Source organism: Budorcas taxicolor, chromosome 2, assembly GCF_023091745.1.
Source record: "Budorcas taxicolor isolate Tak-1 chromosome 2, Takin1.1, whole genome shotgun sequence".
NCBI classification, from domain to species: domain Eukaryota; kingdom Metazoa; phylum Chordata; class Mammalia; order Artiodactyla; family Bovidae; genus Budorcas; species Budorcas taxicolor.
In genome coordinates, this window is record NC_068911.1 from 14,858,100 (window position 1) to 14,881,725 (window position 23,626).

At 39.9% G+C, this 23,626-nt stretch overlaps 1 protein-coding gene across 1 annotated transcript in view; it reads right to left on the bottom strand.

The window, feature by feature from the left end:
* Positions 1-23,626, bottom strand: part of TPST1 (tyrosylprotein sulfotransferase 1) — a 92,517-nt gene that overhangs the window by 62,624 nt on the left and 6,267 nt on the right. The window contains exon 2 of the mRNA XM_052664047.1: positions 6,610-7,555. Within this exon, the coding sequence (XP_052520007.1) occupies positions 6,610-7,454 (845 nt within the window). The 5' untranslated portion in view covers positions 7,455-7,555. The remainder of the gene's footprint in view (positions 1-6,609; positions 7,556-23,626) is intronic.

Here is a 23,626-nt window from a genome sequence, read left to right on the forward strand (position 1 = left end):
AGAATTCTTCTGGCAGGAGGCAGTCTGATAAAACAACACAACTACAAAACATGTGCTATCTTTCAGAAAAAGAAATGATCACTCAAGAGCCCAAAGAGCAGAGCTGAGAGACATGGAAAATAATTCCTAGAATTATTTATATTCAATTGAGACCTAATCAAAGAATGTCTAACATTTTCCCAGATGGATTTCAGAATTGAGTATTGACTATGCCAAAGCCTTTGACTGTGTGGATCACAATAAACTGTGGAAAATTCTTCAAGAGATGGGAATACCAGACCACCTGACCTGCCTCTTGAGAAATCTGTATGCAGGTCAGGAAGCAACAGTTAGAACTGGACATGGAACAACAGACTGGTTCCAAATAGGAAAAGGAGTAAGTCAAGGCTGTATATTGTCACCCTGCTTATTTAACTTATATGAAGAGTACATCATGAGAAATGCCGGGCTGGATGACTCACAAGCTGGAATCAAGATTGCTGGGAGAAATATCAATAACCTCAGATATGCAGATGACACCACCCTTATGGCAGAAAGTGAAGAGGAACTAAAAAGCCTCTTGATGAAAGTGAAAGTGGAGAGTGAAAAAGTTGGCCTAAAGCTCAACATTCAGAAAACGAAGATCATGGCATCTGGTCCCATCACTTCATGGGAAATAGATGGGGAAACAGTGGAAACAGTGTCAGACTTCATTTTTGGGGGCTCCAAAATCACTGCAGATGGTGATTGCAGCCATGAAATTAAAAGATGCTTACTCCTTGGGAGAAAAGTTATGACCAACCTAGATAGCATATTGAAAAGCAGAGACATTACTTTGCCAACTAAGGTCCGTCTAGTCAAGGCTATGGTTTCTCCCATGGTCATGTATGGATGTGAGAGTTGGACTGTGAAGAAGGCAGAGCGCCGAAGAATTGATGCTTTTGAACTGTGGTGTTGGAGAAGACTCTTGAGAGTCCCTTGGACTGCAAGGAGATCCAACCAGTCCATTTTGCAGATCAGCCCTGGGATCTCTTTGGAAGGAATGATGCTCAAGGTGAAACTCCAGTACTTTGGCCACCTCATGAGAAGAGTTGACTCATTGGAAAAGACTCTGATGCTGGGAGGGATTGGGGGCAGGAGGAGAAGGGGATGACAGAGGATGAGATGGCTGGATGGCATCACGGACTCGATGGACGTGAGTCTGAGTGAACTCCGGGAGTTGGTGATGGACAGGGAGGCCTGGCGTGCTGCGATTCATGGGGTCGCAAAGAGTCGGACACAACTGAGCGACTGAGCTGACTGAACTGAGTGATACCTTGCTTACCCCAATACTTTGGCCACCTGATGCGAAGAAATGACTCATTTGAAAAGACCCTGATGCTGGGAAAGACTGAAGGCGGGAGGAGAAGCGGACAACAGAGGATGAGATGGTTGGATGGCATCACCGACTCGATGGACACGGGTTTGAGTAAACTCTGGGAGTTGGTGATGGCAGGGAGACCTGGCATGCTGCAGTCCATGGGGTCACAGAGTTGGACACGACTGAGCAACTGAACAGTGATACCCTGCCCTCTCCCCCATTTACCTTCATTTTAAATAAAAAGTTCTACTATCTTATGCCTGTTTCACCATTTTATACTGGCATTGGGGGCGGGGTGGGGACATAAACTTTTATCTTTAGATGTACCTTCAGATTGAAAACTGTTGTATTCAAGGACCTGTATTTAATAAGGAACTACACCCAAAAGCCTGAACCACAACTAAACCTAATTTATATGGCAAGATGAAGGACTCTGAACTTGTAACAAGATGAGAATTTTGGCACTTGGCAAGGGAGAAAATATTTCTGCATATGAGTCATTGGCAACCAGAAGGCAGATTGGTTGACTTCTTCTAAAATGATTCCCAACTCCAGGTATTCCTTTGTGTAATCCCCTCCCCTTGATTGGGGCTGGACCTAGAGACTTGCTTCTAATGAATACGGCAAAGATGACAGGATGTTATTTGTGAGATTAGGTTAAGAAGATGTGAATTCTGTCTTGCTCACTCTCCTTGACTCTTTTCATTTGCTTGCTCTGATGAAGTCAGCTGCTGTGTTAGTAACCATAGAGAGAAAGCTTCATGGCAAGGAAGCGAGGTCCTCCATCCAACACCCATAAGGAACTGAATCCTGCCCAAAACCACATGAGCTGGGAAACAGTCCCTTACCAGTTAACCTTGACTGCAGCCTGTATGAGATTCTGAGCTATGAGACTCAGCTAAGACAAGCCCATATTATCAACCCACCAAAACTGTGACAAAATACACATTTGCTATTTCAAGCAAACACTAAAGTCACTATATTTTTAGGAACTTCCAGGTTGGTGAACATATCCATATGCAGAGGGCAGAGTATCCTTATATCATGGGGCCAGGAGCTTGTTTTGGGACCCTTCCAGACTTCACCCTATGTACTTCTTCATCTGTATCCTTTCTAAGAATAGCACCAGATTTTCTTTCTTAAATGAAACCTTTTAAGTGGGAATAAAACAGAACTACCAATAACCAATGAAAATATAAGGTACTCAAATTCATTAACAGAATTACAAATTGAAATTTCAATGAAGTACCATTTACTCTTACTCAACTAGAAAAATTAAAAAGCCAGGCTGTACTCTACAGTAACATTAAATAAGGTTTGCGGTTTCTATTTTAAAAAGCCATGTTGATGAGGATATAGATTCCTGGGGATTTTTATATTGACAGTAGCAGTGTAAGCTACTGCAAACTCTTTGGAAAACAATTTGGCATTACCTAATGAAGCTGAATATGAACATCCCCCATGGTCCAGCAATCCTATGCTTAGGTGTGTATCTTAAGAGAAACTCTTGAAGAGAAGAACCTTAAAAAAATGTACATAGCTCTAAACCAAAAACAACTCAAATGGTCATCAAGAGTATAAATAATAGTATCTATTATTAGTAATTAATTATATCAGAATAGAACTATGGCCATAAAAACAAATTAAAAATAGCTATACACCTCAGAAAGATAAATCTCAAGACAATGTTAAAAGAAAACAAACAAAAATGGACAGAAGAAACAGACTATAATCCCATTTATCTGAGGTTCACAAATAGGCAAACTAAACAAACAAAAGGGGAAAAACATGACAATAATAACAGATGATCACCATAAAGTAGTTTCAAATATTGCTACTGTAAGGCCAATCTGCCCTGTCAGTGTTCCGAGAAGAGCTGTTCAATCAGGTGCCCATTTTGCTTCGTTCATGAGTTAAGACTAGTGGCTCAGATGGTAAAGCGTCTGTCTACAATACGGGAGACCTGGGTTCGATCCCTGGGTTGGGAAGATCCCCAACCCACTCCAGGACTATTGCCTGGAAAATCCCATGGACAGAGGAGCCTGGTAGGCTACAGTCCACGGGGTCGCAAAGAGTCGGACACAACTGAGTGACTTCACTCACACTCTCTCTACACTAAAAAGCTTATAGAGAATATGTGGCAACGAAAGCTTATGAGGCACTTGGTACTGTACTAGGTACCATGCTAGGTGTTTCACGTGCATGTTTTTGTTTTTTTGACAGAGCATAAGCATTTAATAATAATTTAAAAATATATACTATAACATTTATGCCAGGGCCTGTACTAAAGGCTTTACAGTAATTTTAATTTAATCCTTACAACAACTCTATGAAGTACAAACTATGATCATCATCCACAATGGGTACAGTTATCATCATCTTGATAATAATAATAATAAACATAACAGGTAACACTTTTTGCCACACTGTGCAGCTTGTAGGATCTTAGTTCCCTGACCAGGATTTGAACTCAAGCTCTTAGCAGCAAAAGAGCAAAGTCCTAGCCACTGGACCACCAGGGAATTCCCAATAGGTAACATGTTTGATCACCTACTAATGCCAGGCACTGGGCTAAGACTTCATAGTCACCTAATTTAGTCTTCAGGATAACCTTAATGGGTATTGTTCCCATCTCCATTTCCAGGATAAGAAAACTCACTCAAGGTCATACAGCTAATAAAGGATAGAGCTAGGATTTGGACCTTTGTCTGACTGTTCAGCCACTTTCACAGTCGTAATTTTATTTAATATTCATAAGTCCTGTAATGTAAATATAACACAGAGGTTAAAAGCAGTTTCTAAAGATGGAGAGACATGAACCCATATCTTCTTTCTACTATGTTTCAACCGTGGAACCGAGAACAAGCTCCTCAACCTCTATGAGAGGGATAGGCCTTTCATCTATTAAATGGAGGTTTTTAAAGTATCCATGGGTAACGGTGAAAGGGTAAATATGAAAACTGAGATAAAGCATATGTAAATAGTGTTATTTGAAATATCACATAGTAATGGAAAAAGAAGGAACTATTGCTATGTAAAATAATATAGGTGAATCTAAATGTTACATGACAAAATCCAGGAACAAGATAGTAAATAGACATGATAGCATTTATATGAAGCTCAAAAACAAGCAAGATTGGTTTTGAAATTCATATGCAACCTCATCACCTCTGGTGAAAGAGACTGAAACAGTGGTTACTTTGGGGTTGAGGAGGATATTGACTAGGAAAGAGTAAACAGGAGTCTCCTAAATGCCAGTTATTTTTAAACTAACTTTATATGTATGGTGAGAACACAAGTGTATAGAGATGTAAGCATTCACCAGATTGTACACTGAATATTTGTAATTTACTATATGTGTTAATTAAAAAAAAAAAACTCATAGTGGCAAGTCTTGGAATAGGCATTAGAAGTTCTAGTTCTGCCATGTGTGATTCTTGACAAAGCATAAAACTTCACAGGGTATGCATTCCATATACTACAGCTAAATAAGGTCTCTTCCCCTTCTAAAGTTCACTGATTCAAACTTCCTATGAATTTCCTTGGCCACCCATGAGGCATGCAAGAGTTTAGTTCCCCAACTAGGGATCAAACTCGTGCTCCCCTGTAGTAGAAAGTCCGAAGTCTTAACCATTGGACTGCCAGAGAATGCCCTGCAAAATTATTTCCTCCTGATTTTCACGGAAATTTAACTTCAGCCAATCTCTTTACTCCCTACTCGGAGAGATGGGGGGTGTTAATAGGCTTATTTTATATTAATAGATGGAACCAGCATCAGAATTTCTGGGCCAACATATAGGCATACAGAATAAAATGCTTACCTAGAAATACAGATGATTAGAAACAAGTTATGGTCTATTATATGGAAAGAACAATAAACTATGATGACAGGAGCTAAAACTGTAATTTTTTTGAATCAATGTAAATAACCTGGAGCCACTAGAGTGATGATACCTAATAATTTATAGTCCGTAACTGAAAGCTACCTGCAGAAAAGTAGCTGTTCCTTTCAAATTATCCATATGAGGAAGCAATGTCTACTGTACAAGTTCTACACTTGAAAAAAAATCAAGAAGACATTCCTTGATAGGGGCAAGTAGGACACACGAGGGAAGCTCGTTGCTTTTTTTTTATTTTACAGGGGATATATATCACTTTTATAAATGGAAAGATAAAAAATAGAGTCAAAGTCAACTTTTCTTCATGAGGAGATGCTACCTGAATTTAAGAGTACTTTTTATATCATTATATCCTTATTTGATGTGTACGTCATCTTATCAGATCAAGACAACCCAACCTAGTCATCACTTTATGAGAAAGGAAGAAAAGTGCAATGATTTTAGAAGTATTTTAATTCAAGGAACTTCTAGTATGGATTATGGACTAAACTTCTATATTTCAGTGATTCTCTAACCTTTTATAAAATTCAAGGGAAGATGTATTCATCAGATGACTAAAGAAAACACTAGATGCAATAAAATGCCATGGACAAAAGTACCAGCTCATTTAGACCAAAGCACAGATTCTAATTCTGGCCCTGCCACCTAAATTTGAGTAAATCATTTTGATCTTTCCGACTCAGACCTCTTCCCTATAAAATGAAGGGACTGAGTTAGATAATTGTACCTTTATTTTTCCTCTCACTAAAATGTTCTATATACTTGGAATTTACTATCTATGGGCTTCTCTGGTGGCTCGGATGGTAAAAAATCTGCCTGCAATGCAGGAGATCCAGGTTCAATCCCGGGGTCGGGAAGATCCCCTGGAGAAGGAAATAGCAACCCAGTGTTCCTACCTGGAGAATTCCAGGGACAGAAGAGCCTCAAGGACTACAGTCCATGGGGTCACAGAGCAACTAATACTTTCACTTTCAATATGGTAGATGCTTTTCCTCATATTGACCATACTCTATACAAAAGTCAACTATCCTTATTAACAAAAATATCTGGAAATTAAATATCAGAAGCCACTAAATTTGAATGATGGACTTGAAAGTCTGCAGTGCTTTTACTGCTATAAACTGGGTTTGCCTCCATTTTTGCCTTCATCAAGTACATAAAAAGGATAATTCATCAATTCAAAAATGAATTAAGTAAATGAAAGTGTAATGAACCAGTTAGAGAACTTTTTAAGAACTCATTGATGAAGCTCTCTCTATTCCAGGAAAGGGATATAGTTTACACACACACACACACGCACACACACACACACACACACGCCCCTTTATTAGCTGAATATAGGGTCAAATAAAAAACATAAAATCTACTCACTTTGACAGAGATACTCCCCCAGCTTTTCCAATCATCTCTTCATGGTGTAATACTGAGTGGTTCCAAGGAATTTGGAGGAACTTTAAGACTGTTCTCATCCACCGTTCTGGATGTAAGACAAGTTGCTCATAGTGAACTAACATGCATTTTTTATAGCCAACCTCCATACACTGGTTATACATGGTCTCAATGGCACGATTCCACTTGGTCAAACAGTCCCTATAGCTGTTCAGGTCAAATCCAGCTATAGTAACTTTTCGAGAAATCATTGAATGCACTGATGCCCGGCCATCTCGGACCATCAGGAGAAATTTGGCATTGGGGAATAACCTAGCAAGGTAAGTTAAGGATTTCAGGGCAAAAGGATCTTTATTACATAAATAAGGGGCTGGCTCCCCATGCTTCACAATGATTTCTAGTAAGAAGGCCTGCATGGCAGAATCCAGCACTTCATCGGTGACACCAGCCTCATCCAAGCGTATTTTCTCCTTACTCGACCGTGACCATATCTGCTTCAGAGCCAGGATTCGAGGAATGACCCTGGTTTCCTCTCCACAGCGAATATCAGGGTGTGCATCTAGCATGGCCCTCATGAGCGTGGTTCCACTCCGTGGCACACCTCCAATAAATATTAAAGGCATATCTTTGTGATAGGCAAAGGTTTTATTGGCTTTGATGTCCAGGGCAGTTCGCACAGTGGTCTTTATGTTCTCCAGTTTGAGGGGCTGGCTACGTTCTTCTATTCGGTGATGGCATTCCATGGCGTGTTGGCCCAAGTAAAATACAGTCACAGAACTAATCACCAGACATGCCAATAGTAAGTTCTGCTTCAGTTTTCCAACCATCTTGATGTGATTATCTTGCTATTAAACAGATATTTTGCTTCAAATGATTTTCAGAAAACATTCAGGCCATTGACAGTGTACTTCAGAAAGATGACCAACATCTAATAGAGAAGGAAAAAGTTATTTTATCATCACACTGAAATGGTTGACAAATTTAATAATCAGTTATCACCATTACATTTGAGCTAGAAAGAAGCTGAAGCAGTCTTAAGTACACTGATGTTCTTAGAATACAAGCATATATAAATGAAAGCAAAAATAAATCAACATTTCTAATCAGAAATAGCTTTTCTTTATGTAACAATACTGAAGCTACAGACATTGCACAGAATGGAAAAATAAATAAAATTATTTCTAGTTAGTCAAGCAAATATTCAATATTCCCAAGTATGTTTCAAGTCTAACTCAAGGCTCATCTCTGATAGTCAGAGCTGCTTCATCCCCAAGAACTCATTATCTCCACATTCTACTTTAAAGATAAATTACAGAAGAAATATACAACTTTCAAAATTTTTACACAGTTTATTCATTCTATAAAGTATTTATTTAGATACAGTCCAGATACTTGGGCTTGGCTGAGGATAAACTTTGAAAAGGACAGCAGTGCAATGACCCCTGCTCTCAAGAAACATAGTCTCATGGGCAGACAGATACACAATGACACTAAAATGTGATCAGTGCCTTAATAGAAAGCAAAGGAGACCATGGGAGTATAATGAAAAAGCACACAAAGCATGCCTCAGGAAGCTACAAAAGCCTTATATAAAACAAGAGGAAAGACTACACTAAGCAACAGAAATTTGTGTGCAAAAGCACAATGGCATGACAGAACACAGAGTAATTAGGTGACAAGAAGTAGTTCAGAAGAGCTAGTATAGGGTGCAAAGAAAACTGTGTGTATCTGCGACCTAGCCTTCAGAAGAATAAATAAGATCTGGGCACAAAGAATATTCTAAACTGAAGATACACCATGACCAAACACACAGACACATAAGAGCAGAGGCATACATGTTAGACACATATACTAGTGCATGTAAATTTAACCTGAATTTCAGAGAGCAAGTGTGGTGTTTAATTTTATCTGTCAACTTCGCTAGGCTATGGTGCCCAGTGTTTGGTCAAACACCAGTCTAATGTTTCTGTGAAGGTTTTTTTTGAAACGACTAACAAATCAACAGACTGAACTGTGAGTAAAGTAGGTTATCCTACAAAACATAGGTGGGCCTCATCCAACAACTGGAGTCCTTAAGAGAAAAGACACATTTCCTGAAGAAAAGGGAGATTTTCCTCAAGACAACAAACACCAGAGAAACCCTGAGTTTCCAGCCTACTGCCTTGAAGAATTTATACTCAAGGCTAACATCACCTCTTACCTGCCAGACTGTTGTATGGATTTTAGAAATGCCAGAGCCATAATCACATTCCTTAAAAACTCTCGGTTATATATATACAGATATATATATGTATGCATATATATATATGCTGCACTCAATATGTCAGCAAATTTGGAAAACTCAGCAGGGGCCACAAGATTGGAAAAGGTCAGTTTTCATTCCAATCCCAAAGAAAGGCAATGCCAAAGAATGTTCAAATTACTGTACAATTACACTCATTTCACATGCTGGCAAAATTATGCTCAAAATCCTTCAAGCTAGGCTTCAGCAGTATGTGAACCGAGAACTTCCAGATATACAAGCCGGATTTAGAAGAGGCAGAGGAACCAGAGATCAAACTGCCAATATCCATTGGATCATAGAAAAAGCAAGCAAATTCTAAAAATACATCTACTTCTGCTTCATTGACTACGCTAAAGCCTTTGACTGTGTGAATCACAACAAACTACGGAAATTTCTTAAAGAGATGGGAATACCAGACTACCTTACCTGCCTCCTGAGAAACCTGTAAGCAGGACAAGAAACAACAGTTAGAACTCGACACAGAACAACGGACTGGTTTAAAATTGGGAAAGGGGTACATCAAGGCTGTTTGCTGTCACCCTGCTTATTTAACTTATATGCAGAGCACATCATGAGAAATGCCGGGCTGGATGACTCACAAGCTGGAATCTGCCGAGAGAAATATCAATAGCCTCAAATATGCAGATGGTACCCCTTTACTGGCAGAAAGTGAAGAGGAACTAAAGAGCCTTTTGATGAAAGTGAAAGAGGAGAGTGAAAAAGCTAGCTTAAAACTCAACATTCAAAAAATGAAGATCATGACATCCAGTCCTATCACTTCACAACAAATAGATGGGGACAAAGTGGAAACAGTGACCGATTTTATTTTCTTGGGCTCCAAAATCACTGCGGATGGTGACTACAGCCACAAAGTTCAAAGATGCTTGCTCTTTAGAAGAAAAGCTATGACAAATCTAGACAGCATATTAAAAAGCAGAGACATCACTTTGCTGACAAAGGTCCCTATAGTCAAAGTTATGGTTTTTCCAGTAGTCATGAACAGATGAGAGTTGGACCATAAAGAAAGGTGAGTGCCAAAGAATTGTTGCTTTTGAACTGTGGTGTTGGAGAAGACTGTTGAGAGTCCCTTGGACTACAAGGAGAGCAAACCAGTCAATCCTAAAGGAAATCAACCCTGAATATTCATTGAAAGGACTGATGTTGAAGCGCCAATACTCTGGCCACCTGATCCAAAGAGCTGACTCATGGGAAAGACCCTGATGCTGGGAAAGATTGAGCGCAAGAGAAGGGGGTGACAGAGGATGAGATGGTTGGATGGCATCACCAACTCAACGGACATGAGTTTGAGTAAACTCAGGGAGATAAAGAAGGACAGGGAAGCCTGGCGTGCTGCAGTTCAAGGGGCTGCAAAGAGTCAGACACAACTTGGCGACTGAACAACAACAATCCTGACTGACAGTGAGTACACCTGGGGAAATTACTAACTATACTGGAAAAAGTATATTCTGAGAAGCATGACTTCCAGCAATGAACTAATGAGAAGGTAGGCTAATTCTCGCTCCCTGTTGCCCCCTCCCCTACTCCCAGGCCACAGAAACAAATTATAAAACAGGATGAAACTGACCAAAGAAATACAACAACCCAAGAAGCGTTTATGTTTTAAAAACTGCTCAACACTGAGTAAGAACAGTGAGAACCGCCGGTATTTGTGCCTGACTACTCCCACCCCACCATTCATCCACTCAGCAGATGCAGAAGTTCGGCAGAGTAGGGCAAAGCAGAACAAACTACAAGGCCTAGAGCCTTTGAAACTGGAATCAATGGAGATCGCTCAGGCTGAATGGGAGCGCAATGCACATGCCCCACTGTGCTGCCAGTGTGAATTTCAGCCAGCATGTGTGCAAGGAGCGAGAAGAGCTCGAGTAGGTTGAGGCTGTAGCTCATACACCTGTCTGCCACAACTACTGAGCCGGCACGCTGCAACCACTGAAGCCTGCACACCTAGAGCAGCCTGTGCTCCACAAGAGAAGTCGCCACAATAAGAAGCCCACACACCATAACAAAGAGTAACCCCTGCTTGCCACAACTAGAGAAAGCCCAAGCAGAGCAATAAAGATCCAGCACAGCCAAAAATAAATAAATAAAGCCTTTTTTTAAAACAGACTGCAAAGAAAAAATTAAGATAATTGGTAGCAATAAAGCATTGAAATATCTATACAGAAAACTGTATCCATAACATAGAAGGCAAACTTCAGATGTTACACCAGTATTTAATTTAAAAGGGAGTAAGTGGGAAGGAAAGAAAATAATGGAAAGAAAAGCTAGCAATATAAAGAATGGAGAATTAAGATTCAATCTGAGGAAAATAACATTTTGGCTGAAGAAACTAAAACTGTATCACAAGCACAAAGGGGAAAAAAAATCTTTCTGAAATGAAGAAAAGAGACATTAGTTTAGTTTATACATGTGAAGGCCTACCTTTCAAGCAAAACAAACGACAATAAACTCAATCTGGAAACATCCTGGCAATTTCAAATACGATGATTTCAAATTTCAAATACAATTCAACTTCAAATGTGAATGAAACAGTTCTGCAGGCTTCCAAACAGAAAAAGAAAATAAAGCCAAAGGACCAAATAACAAAGTAGCATTAGATGTCTCTACAACATTAAATGCTTATTCTCTGGTTTTCTTGTAAGATACCTTTCCTTATTTTTCAAATTTGCTACAGTGAACATGCATTACCTTTCTAAGTGGGAAAAGAAAAACAAATATTTTAAAAATAATTGGAATAGCCTTTCTTAAAAACTGATAGGTAAAAATCTGAAGAATGAATAGGAATTAGGTAAAGAATGCTAAGAAGAGCATTCTAAGCAGAAGTAAACAGAGACACAAAAGCCCTGCAATGGAAAGGCATTTTTCAAGCTTTCAAGGAGCAGGCTAAGGCTTAAGTAAGCAAGACAGGAAGTGAATGAAAAATGAAGCTGGAAAGATGGGCAAGGGTCAGATCTTACGAGTCAGGGACTTGCCTGGTGGTCCAGTGGTTAAGAATCCACCTTTCAATGCAAGAGACACAAGTTCAATCCCTGGTCAGGGAACTAAGATCCTACATGCTGTGGGACAACTAACCCCACATGCTGCAGCTAGAAAGCCTACATACCACAACTTCGGAGTCTACCTACTCCTGAGTCTGTGTGCCACAGTGAAAGATCCTGCATATTCCAACTAAGACCTCAATAAATAAATACATATTTTTTAAAATAAAAACATCTTGTGGGTCAGGTTAGGGATATAAAATTTTATCATAGACACCATCAGATATGACTCATATAAAGATTCTAAGCAGGGAGTTACTTAATTCTATTTAGGTTTATACGATCTCACTCTGGCCAAAACTATTTTAAAAAACAAAGTTGTAAGATTCACAATTCCCAATTTCAAAACTTACTACAGGGACTTCCCTGGCAGTCCAGAGTTAAGACTGTGCTTCCAGTGCAGAGGGTGCAGGTTTGACTCCTGGCCAGGGAAACTAGGAGCCCGTATGCCGTGCAGTGAAAAATTAAAACACAAAACTTACTACAAAATGACAGTAATGAAGTTAATGCAATACTAGCATTATAAAACAGGGATACAGATGACCTCAAGTCCAGAAACAAACCATTAGATTCATGGTCGACTAACTTTTGACAAGGATGCCAAGATAACTAAGTGAGGAAAGAGCACTCCTTTCAACAACTGATGCTAGGACAACTGAACATCCACATGTAAAGGAATGAAGTTGAATACCTGTTCACAAAAATTAGCTCAAAATGAGCTAGAGACCTAAATGGAAGAGCTAAAATGATAAAATTCTTAGACAAAAACAGAAGTCCAATTAGGTCATAGTTTCTTAGATACAACACCAAAAGTACAAGAGAAAAACAAAGAACACATAAACTAGACTTCATCAAAATTTAAAACTTTTGTACTTCAAAGGACAATATCCTAAAAGTGAGAGACAAACCAAAAACTGGGAGAAGATATATGGAAATCACATCTCCAGTAAGGGATTTGTATCCAGGAAATATAAAGAACTCACAATTCATCAATAAGGACAAATAACCCAATAAAAAATAGACAAAAACTCTAAACAGATCTTCTCCAAAGAAGGTATACAAATAGTTAATTAGCACATGAAAAAATGCTCAACAGTGTTAGTCTTAGGAAAACGCAAATCAATACCAAAATGGGATACCACTTCAAACCCACTAAACAGCAACAATAAAAAACACAGACAGTAACAAATGAAGATGCAGAGAAACTGAAACCCTCATTTATGCCAGTGGGTGGGACTATAAATCGGTGAGGGCATAGTCACTTTAGAAAACAGTAAGGCAGTTGCTCAAAAAATTAAACACAGAGTTACCATACCATCCAGCAATTCCACCCAGGAGAACTGAATACATGTGCCCACAAAAAGAACTTGTACACAAATGTTCGTGGCATCATTATTCATCACCAAAAAGTAGCAACAACCCAACCTGAGTAAATAATAAATGGTACATCCATGCAATAGAGTATTATTCAGTCATAAAAAGGACTACTGATACATGATGAACCTTAGAAACATTATGCTAATTGACTAAAAAAGCTCATAAAAGATCACATATTGTATGATCTCATTTATACAAAATATGCAGAAAAGGCAAACTTGTAGAGACAAAAATTAGTAGGTTCCTGGGGCTGAGGGGAAAAGGAAGATGGAAGTGACAAACATGTGGTTTCTTTTTGGGGTGATGAAAGTGTTCTAAACCCAGGTTGTGGGAAAATCTACGGCATGCGGATTACATCTTAATAATACTGCTTTTAAAAAAAAGGACTACACACTTATTAGGATGGCTCGAATAAAAAATTCTGACAGACAATATCAAGTGCTGACAAAGATAAGGAGCAACTCGTTCTCACACATTGCACAATGGTACATCCACTATAAAAAAGAGTCTGGTGGAGTCAAATGACATATATGGGCAAAGAATCTAAAAAGGAGTGGATATATTGGACTGCAAGGAGATCCAACCAGTCCATTCTGAAGGAGATCAGCCCTGGGATTTCTCTGGAGGGAATGATGTTGAAGCTGAAACTCCAGTACTTTGGCCACCTCATGTGAAGAGTTGACTCACTGGAAAAGACTCTGATGCTGGGAAGGATTGGGGGCAGGAGGAGAAGGGAACAACAGAGGATGAGATGGCTGGATGGCATCACGGACTCGATGGACGTGAGTCTCAGTGAACTCCGGGAGTTGGTGATGGACAGGGAGGCCTGGTGTGCTGCGATTCATGGGGTCGCAAAGAGCTGGACACGACTGCAACTGAACTGAACTGAAGCGTAACTGATTCACTCTTCTGTACAGCAGAAACTAACACAACATTGTAAATCAATAATACTCCAATAAAAATTAAAGAAAAAAAGAGTCTGGTAGAGTCTAATAAATGTATACTTATCATACAACCTAACAAGTGCACTCCTGAGTTCTACAGAAATGAAACCTACACTTCGGCTTGAGGCTCCAGAATGCTCAGTAGTTGTGGAGCCTGGGCTTAGTTGTTCCGTGGCATGTGAGATCTTCCTGGACCAGGGATCGAACCCATCCCCTGCATTGGCAGGTAGATTCTTAACCACTGGACCACCAGGGAAGTTCTTCTACTCTGAATTTTTAAAAAAGAAATTGCTAGGTCAAAGGGTGTAAGATGCGCTTGATTTTAAAACTTTTAATACAAAATTTACCTCTTTCTCATTACCCTACATTCAAATCTGACAAAATTTCTGCCAGCTCTCCCTTCAAAATATAGTCAGAATCCCACCACTTAACACTTCCACTAGGACCATCCAGATTCTCCACCAGGATTTCTGGAAGGTGCCCTAACTTCTACTCCTGCCCCCACAGTCTGTTCTCAACTCAACAGCCAAAGAGATCTTTCCAAAACTTAAGTCAGAATGTGTCAATCCTCTGCTCAAAGCCTGGTATTATCTTTCAAAATGGTCTTGAAAAGGTTTATTTGAAGACATCCAACACTAAATCTCACGTTAAATTCCTCTGTCTCATTCTACTCATTCTGTCAATAGTCATCGAAAGCACTGATGGAAGTCAGGCTTATTAACACTATTCCAAAACAGTAATTTGCTGTTCAAAGTGAAAATTAGAGGCTTAATAAGGACTCAAATGAAAGCAACTTCCTCTTCACTAAGGGACAGTTTGGGGTAAAGAAAACCCTGCCATGTATCCCAGCATGTGTCCTCACAACTTGATGGTTGAGTCAATTAACATAATTTGAGGTGATTTTTTTCAAGCCTTCATTACTGTTGTATTTTAAATTGAACACTGTCTTCCCCAACACACTTAGGGGAAAAAAGTATGTTCTATCTCCCCTTCCAAATATTCAAAAGCAAGTCAGACAGTAGTCAAAGGCCTTGTAAGAGATACAGAAAAGCAAAAGAAGAGGATTCTTGGCTTCCCCATAAATATTCCCCTTATTTTTCACTGTTTATGAAGCCTAAGGTCCTGTCTTTAGATGTTTCTTAACTTGAAGAATCATAACACATGAGTGCTACTTTACATCATTTGGTCCGAGGCCCAAGTAGCACATTCTTCTCACCACCTCTTTAAATCTTACCTGTTCTTCAAAGGTCACTCTTCATTTATTGGGTATATTTTACTTACTCCAAAAGATTTTAAAGATTTCCTGAAGCTCAGAAACCTTGTCTATGTCCCATCCCCTACCACAGCATGCTTCACAGAGCTCAAGGTCGCAGTGTACACTGAGCCTTCAAAAAGCATCAGTAAACTACTCAGACTGAGAAGGAAATCTCTACAGAAAAGAGACTCTGCAGAGCCTGAGGCCTCTATTCGCACCTCGATACTGAGTCCTTCTCAATCTCCGGAGAAAAGTAGCTCTATAAGAAGGAAGTACAGTGCAAGCTTGTCTGATAATCACCGTTACACATTTGACCACTGTCCACCTGCACATGCACACACATGCACTCTTACACTGGCCTCTTTCCACTTCCTAAAGTCCACAACACTGTGTTTTCAGACAAGGAGGCTCAACATTTTCTCATTTGGGACATTTACAAAGCTGAGGCTGAGCTAGAAGGAAACATGAGAAAGTTTAGTCTCATTTTTATCTCCAGGAGGAAGAAAAAGCACAGCCTCAGACATATTTGAAAAAATACTATTAACAAGACTTCTCTTCCCAAGAAAGCCAAATGAAAGACTCCCAGAAATAAAGTTCTGGAGAAAAAGAAAAGGCTGACATTATACTTCCATACTTGGATCACTGTAAATTTTACAAAATTTTCTAAGCAAACAGTTTCAGTCAACAAACATAGGGGTGTAAGAGACTGGTAGTCAGCAGACCATGCCCAACACTCGGCACATGCACACAGGCCCACATGTGCTCATGAGCACATTCTTTACACTCTTCCTTTAAAATCTGCGAAGTAGCCATGTGCTACATACAAAGATATTCTAGGTAGATTTCCAGCAAAAGATAAATTATAGGAATGCCAACAATCCCCTAAAAGCTTTCTTTCCTTTGTTAATCATTAGCTTCTTGCTTTCTGTGCTTATTCATGCCAACCAATGTGGCAAACAGAAACAGCCAATGGTACCTTGCCTTCTGTCCAAAGTCCTGTCTAGAGATGGTTTCTCTATTTGCTTCCAGCTTTTTAGCAAAAGGAAAAATTCATGTGTTTGAACTTGACGATTAGTAAGTGTCCAGGGGTTAATTTGAATGAGTTTTGTCATTCAGCAGAAATTTCAAATAAGCCCACTGCTGTAAAACCAATCTTTATGTCCGCTCATGATGAGAGTACCAACACAGGAACATCCATTTCTAGCCACCCCCTGGGGACCGGCACTAAAACAAATGGTGAGAAGACTACAGCATACACAACTGCTGATCTCTGGGAATCTACTGGGACTTTGGGAGTGTATTGGGATTTTGGTTTCAATAAACCTCATGGCCAGAAGGGAAAAAGCTGGACCTAGTGCCTCATAGTCAACAAAAGAGCCCGATTGCAGTACTTGGATGCAATCTCAAAAACGACACAATGATCTCTGTTCGTTTCCAAGGCAAACCATTCAATATCATGGTAATCCAAGTCTATGCCCTGACCAGTAACGCTGAAGAAGCTGAAGTTGAACGGTTCTATGAAGATCTACAAGACCTTCTAGAACTAACACCCAAAAAAGATGTTCTTTTCATTATAGGGGACTGGAAAGCAAAAGTAGGAAGTCAAGAAACACCTGGAGTAACAGGCAAATTTGGCCTTGAAGTACAGAATGAAGCAGGTCAAAGGCTAACAGAGTTTTGCCAAGAGAACGCACTGGTCATAGCAAACACCCTCTTTAAACAACACAAGAGAAGACTCTACACATGGACATCACCAGATGGTCAACACCGAAATTAGACCGATTATATTCTTTGCAGCCAAAGATGGAGAAGCTCTATACAGTCAGCAAAAACAAGACAGGGAGCTGACTTTAGCTCAGATCATGAACTCCTTATTGCCAAATTCAGACTTAAGTTGAATAAAGTGGGGAAAACCACTAGACCATTCAGGTATGAGCTAAATCAAATCCCTTATGACTATACAGTGGGAGCGAGAAATAGATTTAAGAGACTAGATCTGACAGAGTGCCTGATGAACTATGGATGGAGGTTCGTGACACCGTACAGGAGACAGCAATCAAGACCATCCCCAAGGAAAAAAAATGCAAAAAAGCAAAATGGTCGTCTGAAGAGACCTTACAAATAGCTGTGAAAAGAGAAGCAAAAAGCAAAGGAGAAAAGGAAAGATATAAGCATCCGAATGCAGAGTTTCGAAGAATAGCAAGGAGAGATAAGAAAGCCTTCCTCAGTGATCAATGCAAAGAAATAGAGGAAAACAATAGAATGGGAACAAATAGAGATCTCTTCAAGAAAATTAGATACCAAGGGAACATTTCATGCAAAGATGGGCTCGATAAAGGACAGAAATGGTATGGACCTAACAGAAGCAGATATTAAGAAGAGGTGGCAAGAATACACAGAAGAACTGTACAAAAAAGATTTTCACAACCCAGATAATCACAAAGCTGTGATCACTCACACTCACCTAGAGCCAGACATCCTGGAATGTGAAGTCAAGTGGGCCTTAGGGAAGCATCACTACGAACAAAGCTAGTGGAGGTGATGGAATTTCAGTTGCGCTATTTCAAATCCTGAAAGATGATGCTGTGAAAGTGCTACACTCAACATGTCAGCAAATTTGGAAAACTCAGCAGTGGCCACAGGACTGGAAAAGGTCAGTTTTCATTCCAATCCCAAAGAAAGGCAATGCCAAAGAATGCTCAAACTACCGCACAGTTGCACTCATCTCACACGCTAGTAAAGTAATGCTCAAACTTCTCCAAGCCAGGCTTCAGCAATATGTGAACCGTGAACTTCCAGATGTTCAAGCTGGTTTTAGAAAAGGCAGAGGAACCAGAGATCAAATTGCCAACATCCGCTGGATCATCGAAAAAGCAAGAGAGTTCCAGAAAAACATCTACTTCTGCTTATGACAAACCCTTTGACTGTGTGGATCACAATAAACTGTGGAAAATTCTGAAAGAGATGGGAATACCAGACCACCTGACCTGCCTCTTGAGAAACCTGTATGCAGGTCAGGAAGCAACAGTTAGAACTGGACATGGAACAACTGGTTCCAAATAGGAAAAGGAGTATGTCAAGGCTGTATATTGTCACCCTGCTTATTTAACTTCCATGCAGAGTACAGCATGAGAAACGCTGGGCTGGAAGAAGCACAAGCTGGAATCAAGATTGCCGGGAGAAATATCAGTAACTTCAGATATGCAGATGACTCCACCCTTATGGCAGAAAGTGAAGAACTAAAGAGCCTCTTGATGAAAGTGAAAGTGGAGAGTGAAAAAGCTGCCTTAAAGTTCAACATTCAAAAAACTAACATCATGGCATCCAGTCCCATCACTTCATGGTATATAGATGGGGAAACAGTGGAAACAGTGGCTGACTTTATTTTGGGGGGCTCCAAAATCACTGCAGATGGTGACTGAAGCCATGAAATTGAAAGACGTTACTCCTTGGAAGGAAAGTTATGACCAGCCTAGACGGCACATTAAAAAGCAGCACATTACTTTGCCAACAAAGATCCATCTAGTCAAGGCTATGGTTTTTCCTGTGGTCATGTGTGGGTGTGAGAGTTGGACTGTGAAGAAAGCTGAGCGGCGAAGAATTCATGCTTTTGAACTGTGGTGTTGGAGGAGATTCTTGAGAGTCCCTTGGACTGCAAGGAGATCCAACCAGTCAATCCTGGGGTGTTCATTGGAAGGACTGATGTTGAAGCTGAAACTCCACCTGATGTGAAGAGCTGACTCATCTGAAAAGACCCTGATGCTGGGAAAGATTGGGAGCAGGAGGAGAAGGGAATGACAGAGGATGAGATATTTGGGTGGCATCACTGACTCAATGGACATGGGTTTGGGTAGACTCCGGGAGTTGGTGATGGACAGGGAGGCCTGGCGTGCTGCAGTTCATGGGGTCGCAAAGAGTCGGACACGACTGAGCAACTGAACTGAATGTCTAGGACACAAATAGAGACAAGAGCACACGTTAAACTCAAGCATGGCATTTCTAAAGTTCAAATCCACTGAAATGATGTCTGGGAATTACTTCAAAAATATCTGAAGGCAGATGTGTGGGAAGGAGAGAAATTAGATGAGTACAAGTTAATCACTGTTGAAGCTGAGCAATGGGTACTTGAGGGCTCAACATAATTTATTTCTGCATATGTTTGAAAATTTTTATAATAAAAGGGTTAAATGAAATAAAACAAAATAAAAAGTTCAAGTTACCAAGTTCTAACCTTCTCAGACTTATAAATCAGAGGGCCATGGCAGGCTAACCATTCCTATCCTAGATTCTTCACTTATGTTTATTGTCTTAGTCACCCATGAGAGACAACCCAAAGAAAAGAAAAAACAAATTTGCTCAAACTATACACTCTTATTCAGTTATTCAATTGGGCAATTTTCCCACCAACCTCTCAAGTTTAGAATATGAAATTATTCAAGTAACTACAATAGGAAAAATAGAAAAGAAGATGCCACTGAAATAATATAAAGGCAGCCTAGTATATTAGTCAGAAGACTTGGGCTCTAATCTGAAATTGATTTTATCTTAGCCATATGGAACTAGACAAATCACTGAGCATCAAGTTCCTCATTCATAAAACTGGGATAATGATAAACTCTTTTCCAGATGTAATTAGAGTAGAAAGTATAAGAAGTAAGACTGAAGAGACAATGCAAAGATAAAGGAACACCTGCAAGTTCCCTTGTTTCCCACTGCTGCTGTGACCATCAGGTGAGCAACGTGTGACAGGACCTCTGAAGAACACAGGCCTCTGGTACCCCTCATACATGGGCTTCGGCTCGTCCTCTAGCTTCACATCTTGGCACTCCCCCCACGAAGCCTGCCCCTTTCAGGACCACCCCGTACCCATGCCAGGCCCTCCACACACACCTGGCCTCTGCCCACGCTGAGGCCTCCTGTGTCAAGCCCCGTTCTCTTTCGTACATGCCTCCTCAGTGCTCTTTACTCATCCCCCTTCCCCTCAAAATCAATTGCTTCCTCTTCTGTAACCTCAAGCCTTGGTAAAAACACTTTGGTTTGCACACTCCTGCACTGTATTGTGGTTAGTTTACCCCCACTAAACTATAAGCTCCCTTAAGAGCACAAATTAAAACCCATTCAGCACTCACACAGCAGGTGCATTATTATCAAATAAAATATAAAGCAATTTATAGATGAATGAGCACTAGTGAAATCTTCTTTCTTAAATCTCCTTAAAATGCCTTTCTTCATCTGAAAGAAAGCAAATGTTCAACAAATAATGTCAAAAATGAAACCAGGAACTACAAATAAACAAAACCAAAGTAATCTGGAGGCCATGAAACAATTTTGCAATCCAAGTCATTATTCCAACTGAGTTTTTTCAATTGAATCTACAAAATTCATAGCAGATGGGGAAAACAACTTTTCCAATATTTTGGAAAGAACCATACAGATATTAAGGTGGTAGCAAAAATATTTTAACTGTTATGATACTAATGTTAATCAATGGAACAAAATAGAAAGCCTCAAAAAACAGCCCCAACCACATATATAAATTTTTAAACCAGTCACAAAACATTATTTAACTTATGGCATTGGTTTTTCTGGGGCTTCCCTGTAGCTCAGTCAGTAAAGAATCTGCCTGCAATGAAGGAGACCTAGGTTTGACTCCTGGGTAGGGAAGATCCTCTGGAGAAGGAAATGGCAACCCACTCCAGTATTCCTGCCTGGAGAACCCCTGGACAGAGGAGCCTGGTGGGCTACAGTCCATGGGGTCACAAGAGTTGGACACGACTTAGTGACTAAACCACCACCACCATTGGTTTTTCAGTAGTCATATACAGATGTGAGAGTGGGACCACAAAGAAGGCCAAGCACCAAAGAACTGATGCTTTCAAACTGGAGAAGTGCTGGAGAAGACTCTTGAGAGTCCCCTGAACTGCAAGGAGAGCAAACCAGTCAATCCTAAAGGAAATCAACCCTGAATATTCATTGGAAGGACTGCTGCTGAAGCTCCAATACTTTGGCCACCTGATGCAAAGAGCCAATTCGTTGGAAAAGACCCTGATGCTTGGAAAGATTGAAGGAGAAGCCGGCAGCAGAGGATGAGATGCATTACCAACTCAATGAACATGAATTTGAGGAAACTCCAGGAGATAGTGGAAGACAGAGGAGCCTGGCATGCTCCAGTCCCTAGAGTCACAAAGAGTCAGAACACAACTTAGCGACTGAACAACAAAGAATAATTGGGTTCCCTCAACCACACTCCTACACTCACCCAGCTTCATCTATGGCAACCCACTATTTATTTTCTGATGCCTCACAAATCTATATGCAGCCGCAACTTCTATGCTAAATCCCAAGAACTGACCATTCAAACCGAAGGGATAAAATCTATCTGGATGTTCCACTGGGCCTGTAAAATTCAAAGAACACCGAATGGAACATATCTTCTCTAGTAAATCAATCCTCCTCTTCAGTCTTCTCTACTGGTAAATGAACCACTTCCTCCCAAACGCACAAGCTAAAAATCTGGGAGCCTTTCTGTGGCTTCTTCCTTAATCTCTTCATACACAGCAGGTGAAGTCCTGTCAATTCTTCCTCCTTTATAGCTCTTGAATCTTTTCTTCTCCCTTTTCTTCCCTTGCTGGTATGGCTTTAATTCTCACCCTCATCTTATTCTCAAAGATAATCCACAGCCTACTGACTAGTACTCTCTGACTTCCTTTAATCAGTTCATTCACTATCCTGTTTCACGAGAGATCTCTCTAAAATGTAAATAAACTTATGACACTTCCCTGCTTAAAACCCTTCAATGGCTTTCTACTTCTTTCAGAAAAAAATCCTTACCATAACCTAAGGCCCTTCATGATCTAGTCCTCACCTGCCCCTCAGCCTCTTTTACTACTCCACATCATCAGCACCCCCAATGCGCACACACACTCTCACCCAACGCTGCCTTCACCTTAACAACCTGAGCACCACTTACGACTCCTACTCGTCCTTCAATATTCAGTTTCAAGACTATCTCTCCTAGGAAGCTTTCCTCACAGCTCTCTGCTTCATATGACACAGGTATCCTTCCTAGTGCCCTTGTACTTACCCATATCTTATTTCTTCTTATGTAATTCATCTTTTTTCAGTAGATTGTGAACTCCTTGAAAATAGGGACTTTTGAATGAGTTAATGGATTCTTGATTGCCAATAAGTTAATATAACTAGATTCTATGAGTGTAATTAGTTGTAAAGATACTGACTACATCTTTATCCTACCTGCATATTGAGCATCAATAAATAAGTGTTCCGTGAACCCACTAAACTTTTTTTCTCACTAAAACCCCAGACAGCTAACACTTCACTATAATTACACTATAATTAGAATATTGATCAGTCTTTCTTCCTGATTCCAATGTGAAAATACGGTTTGACTATATTCAGAAAGACTAAAGTATAAAGTTCAATTCTTGTTTTTCCCCCTCTGGCTCTTGCTCTTCTAATCCACTTTCTTTATTGATCAGTCTATTTCATCTGCCTCTATCATTTCACTCTCATTGATGAATAGATCAGAATCTTACTTTTTTTTGTACTCTCTTAGTCTCACTGCAACAAACCAGAAGATAAAGTAGCACTTCTGTCCCAGAATAATTTTACATAAAAGGAAACTGAAGCTCAGAAAGAATAAGTAACTCATTTAAGATATCAATACCTGGCAAACCAAGCTGGAACCCAGGTCTGGCTCTAAAACTATGATGACAATTCCATGGTGCTTCCCTAGGCCTGGCATGAACAAAAAGCAACACAGGCAACATGAATATGCAAATGAAGTGAACTTAAAACTCTGGCAGTGTTATAAGGCTTTCATTAGCCTATGGTTTAAAAAATGCACCTAGCTTTTGAATTACCCTATTTCAGTCATCTCAGATCTAATTAGAATGATAGAAGAAAACTCTAAATCCATGTATGCATTCTGCTTTATTTGCATAAACAAATACCATGCATTTTTGCACACTTTCTGCAAGTCCCTGATGACTTTATCAAGATGGGATCAAGAATGGAGAGCTAGATCTGATGCTAAGAGGTAACAGACATACATGAAAGGCAA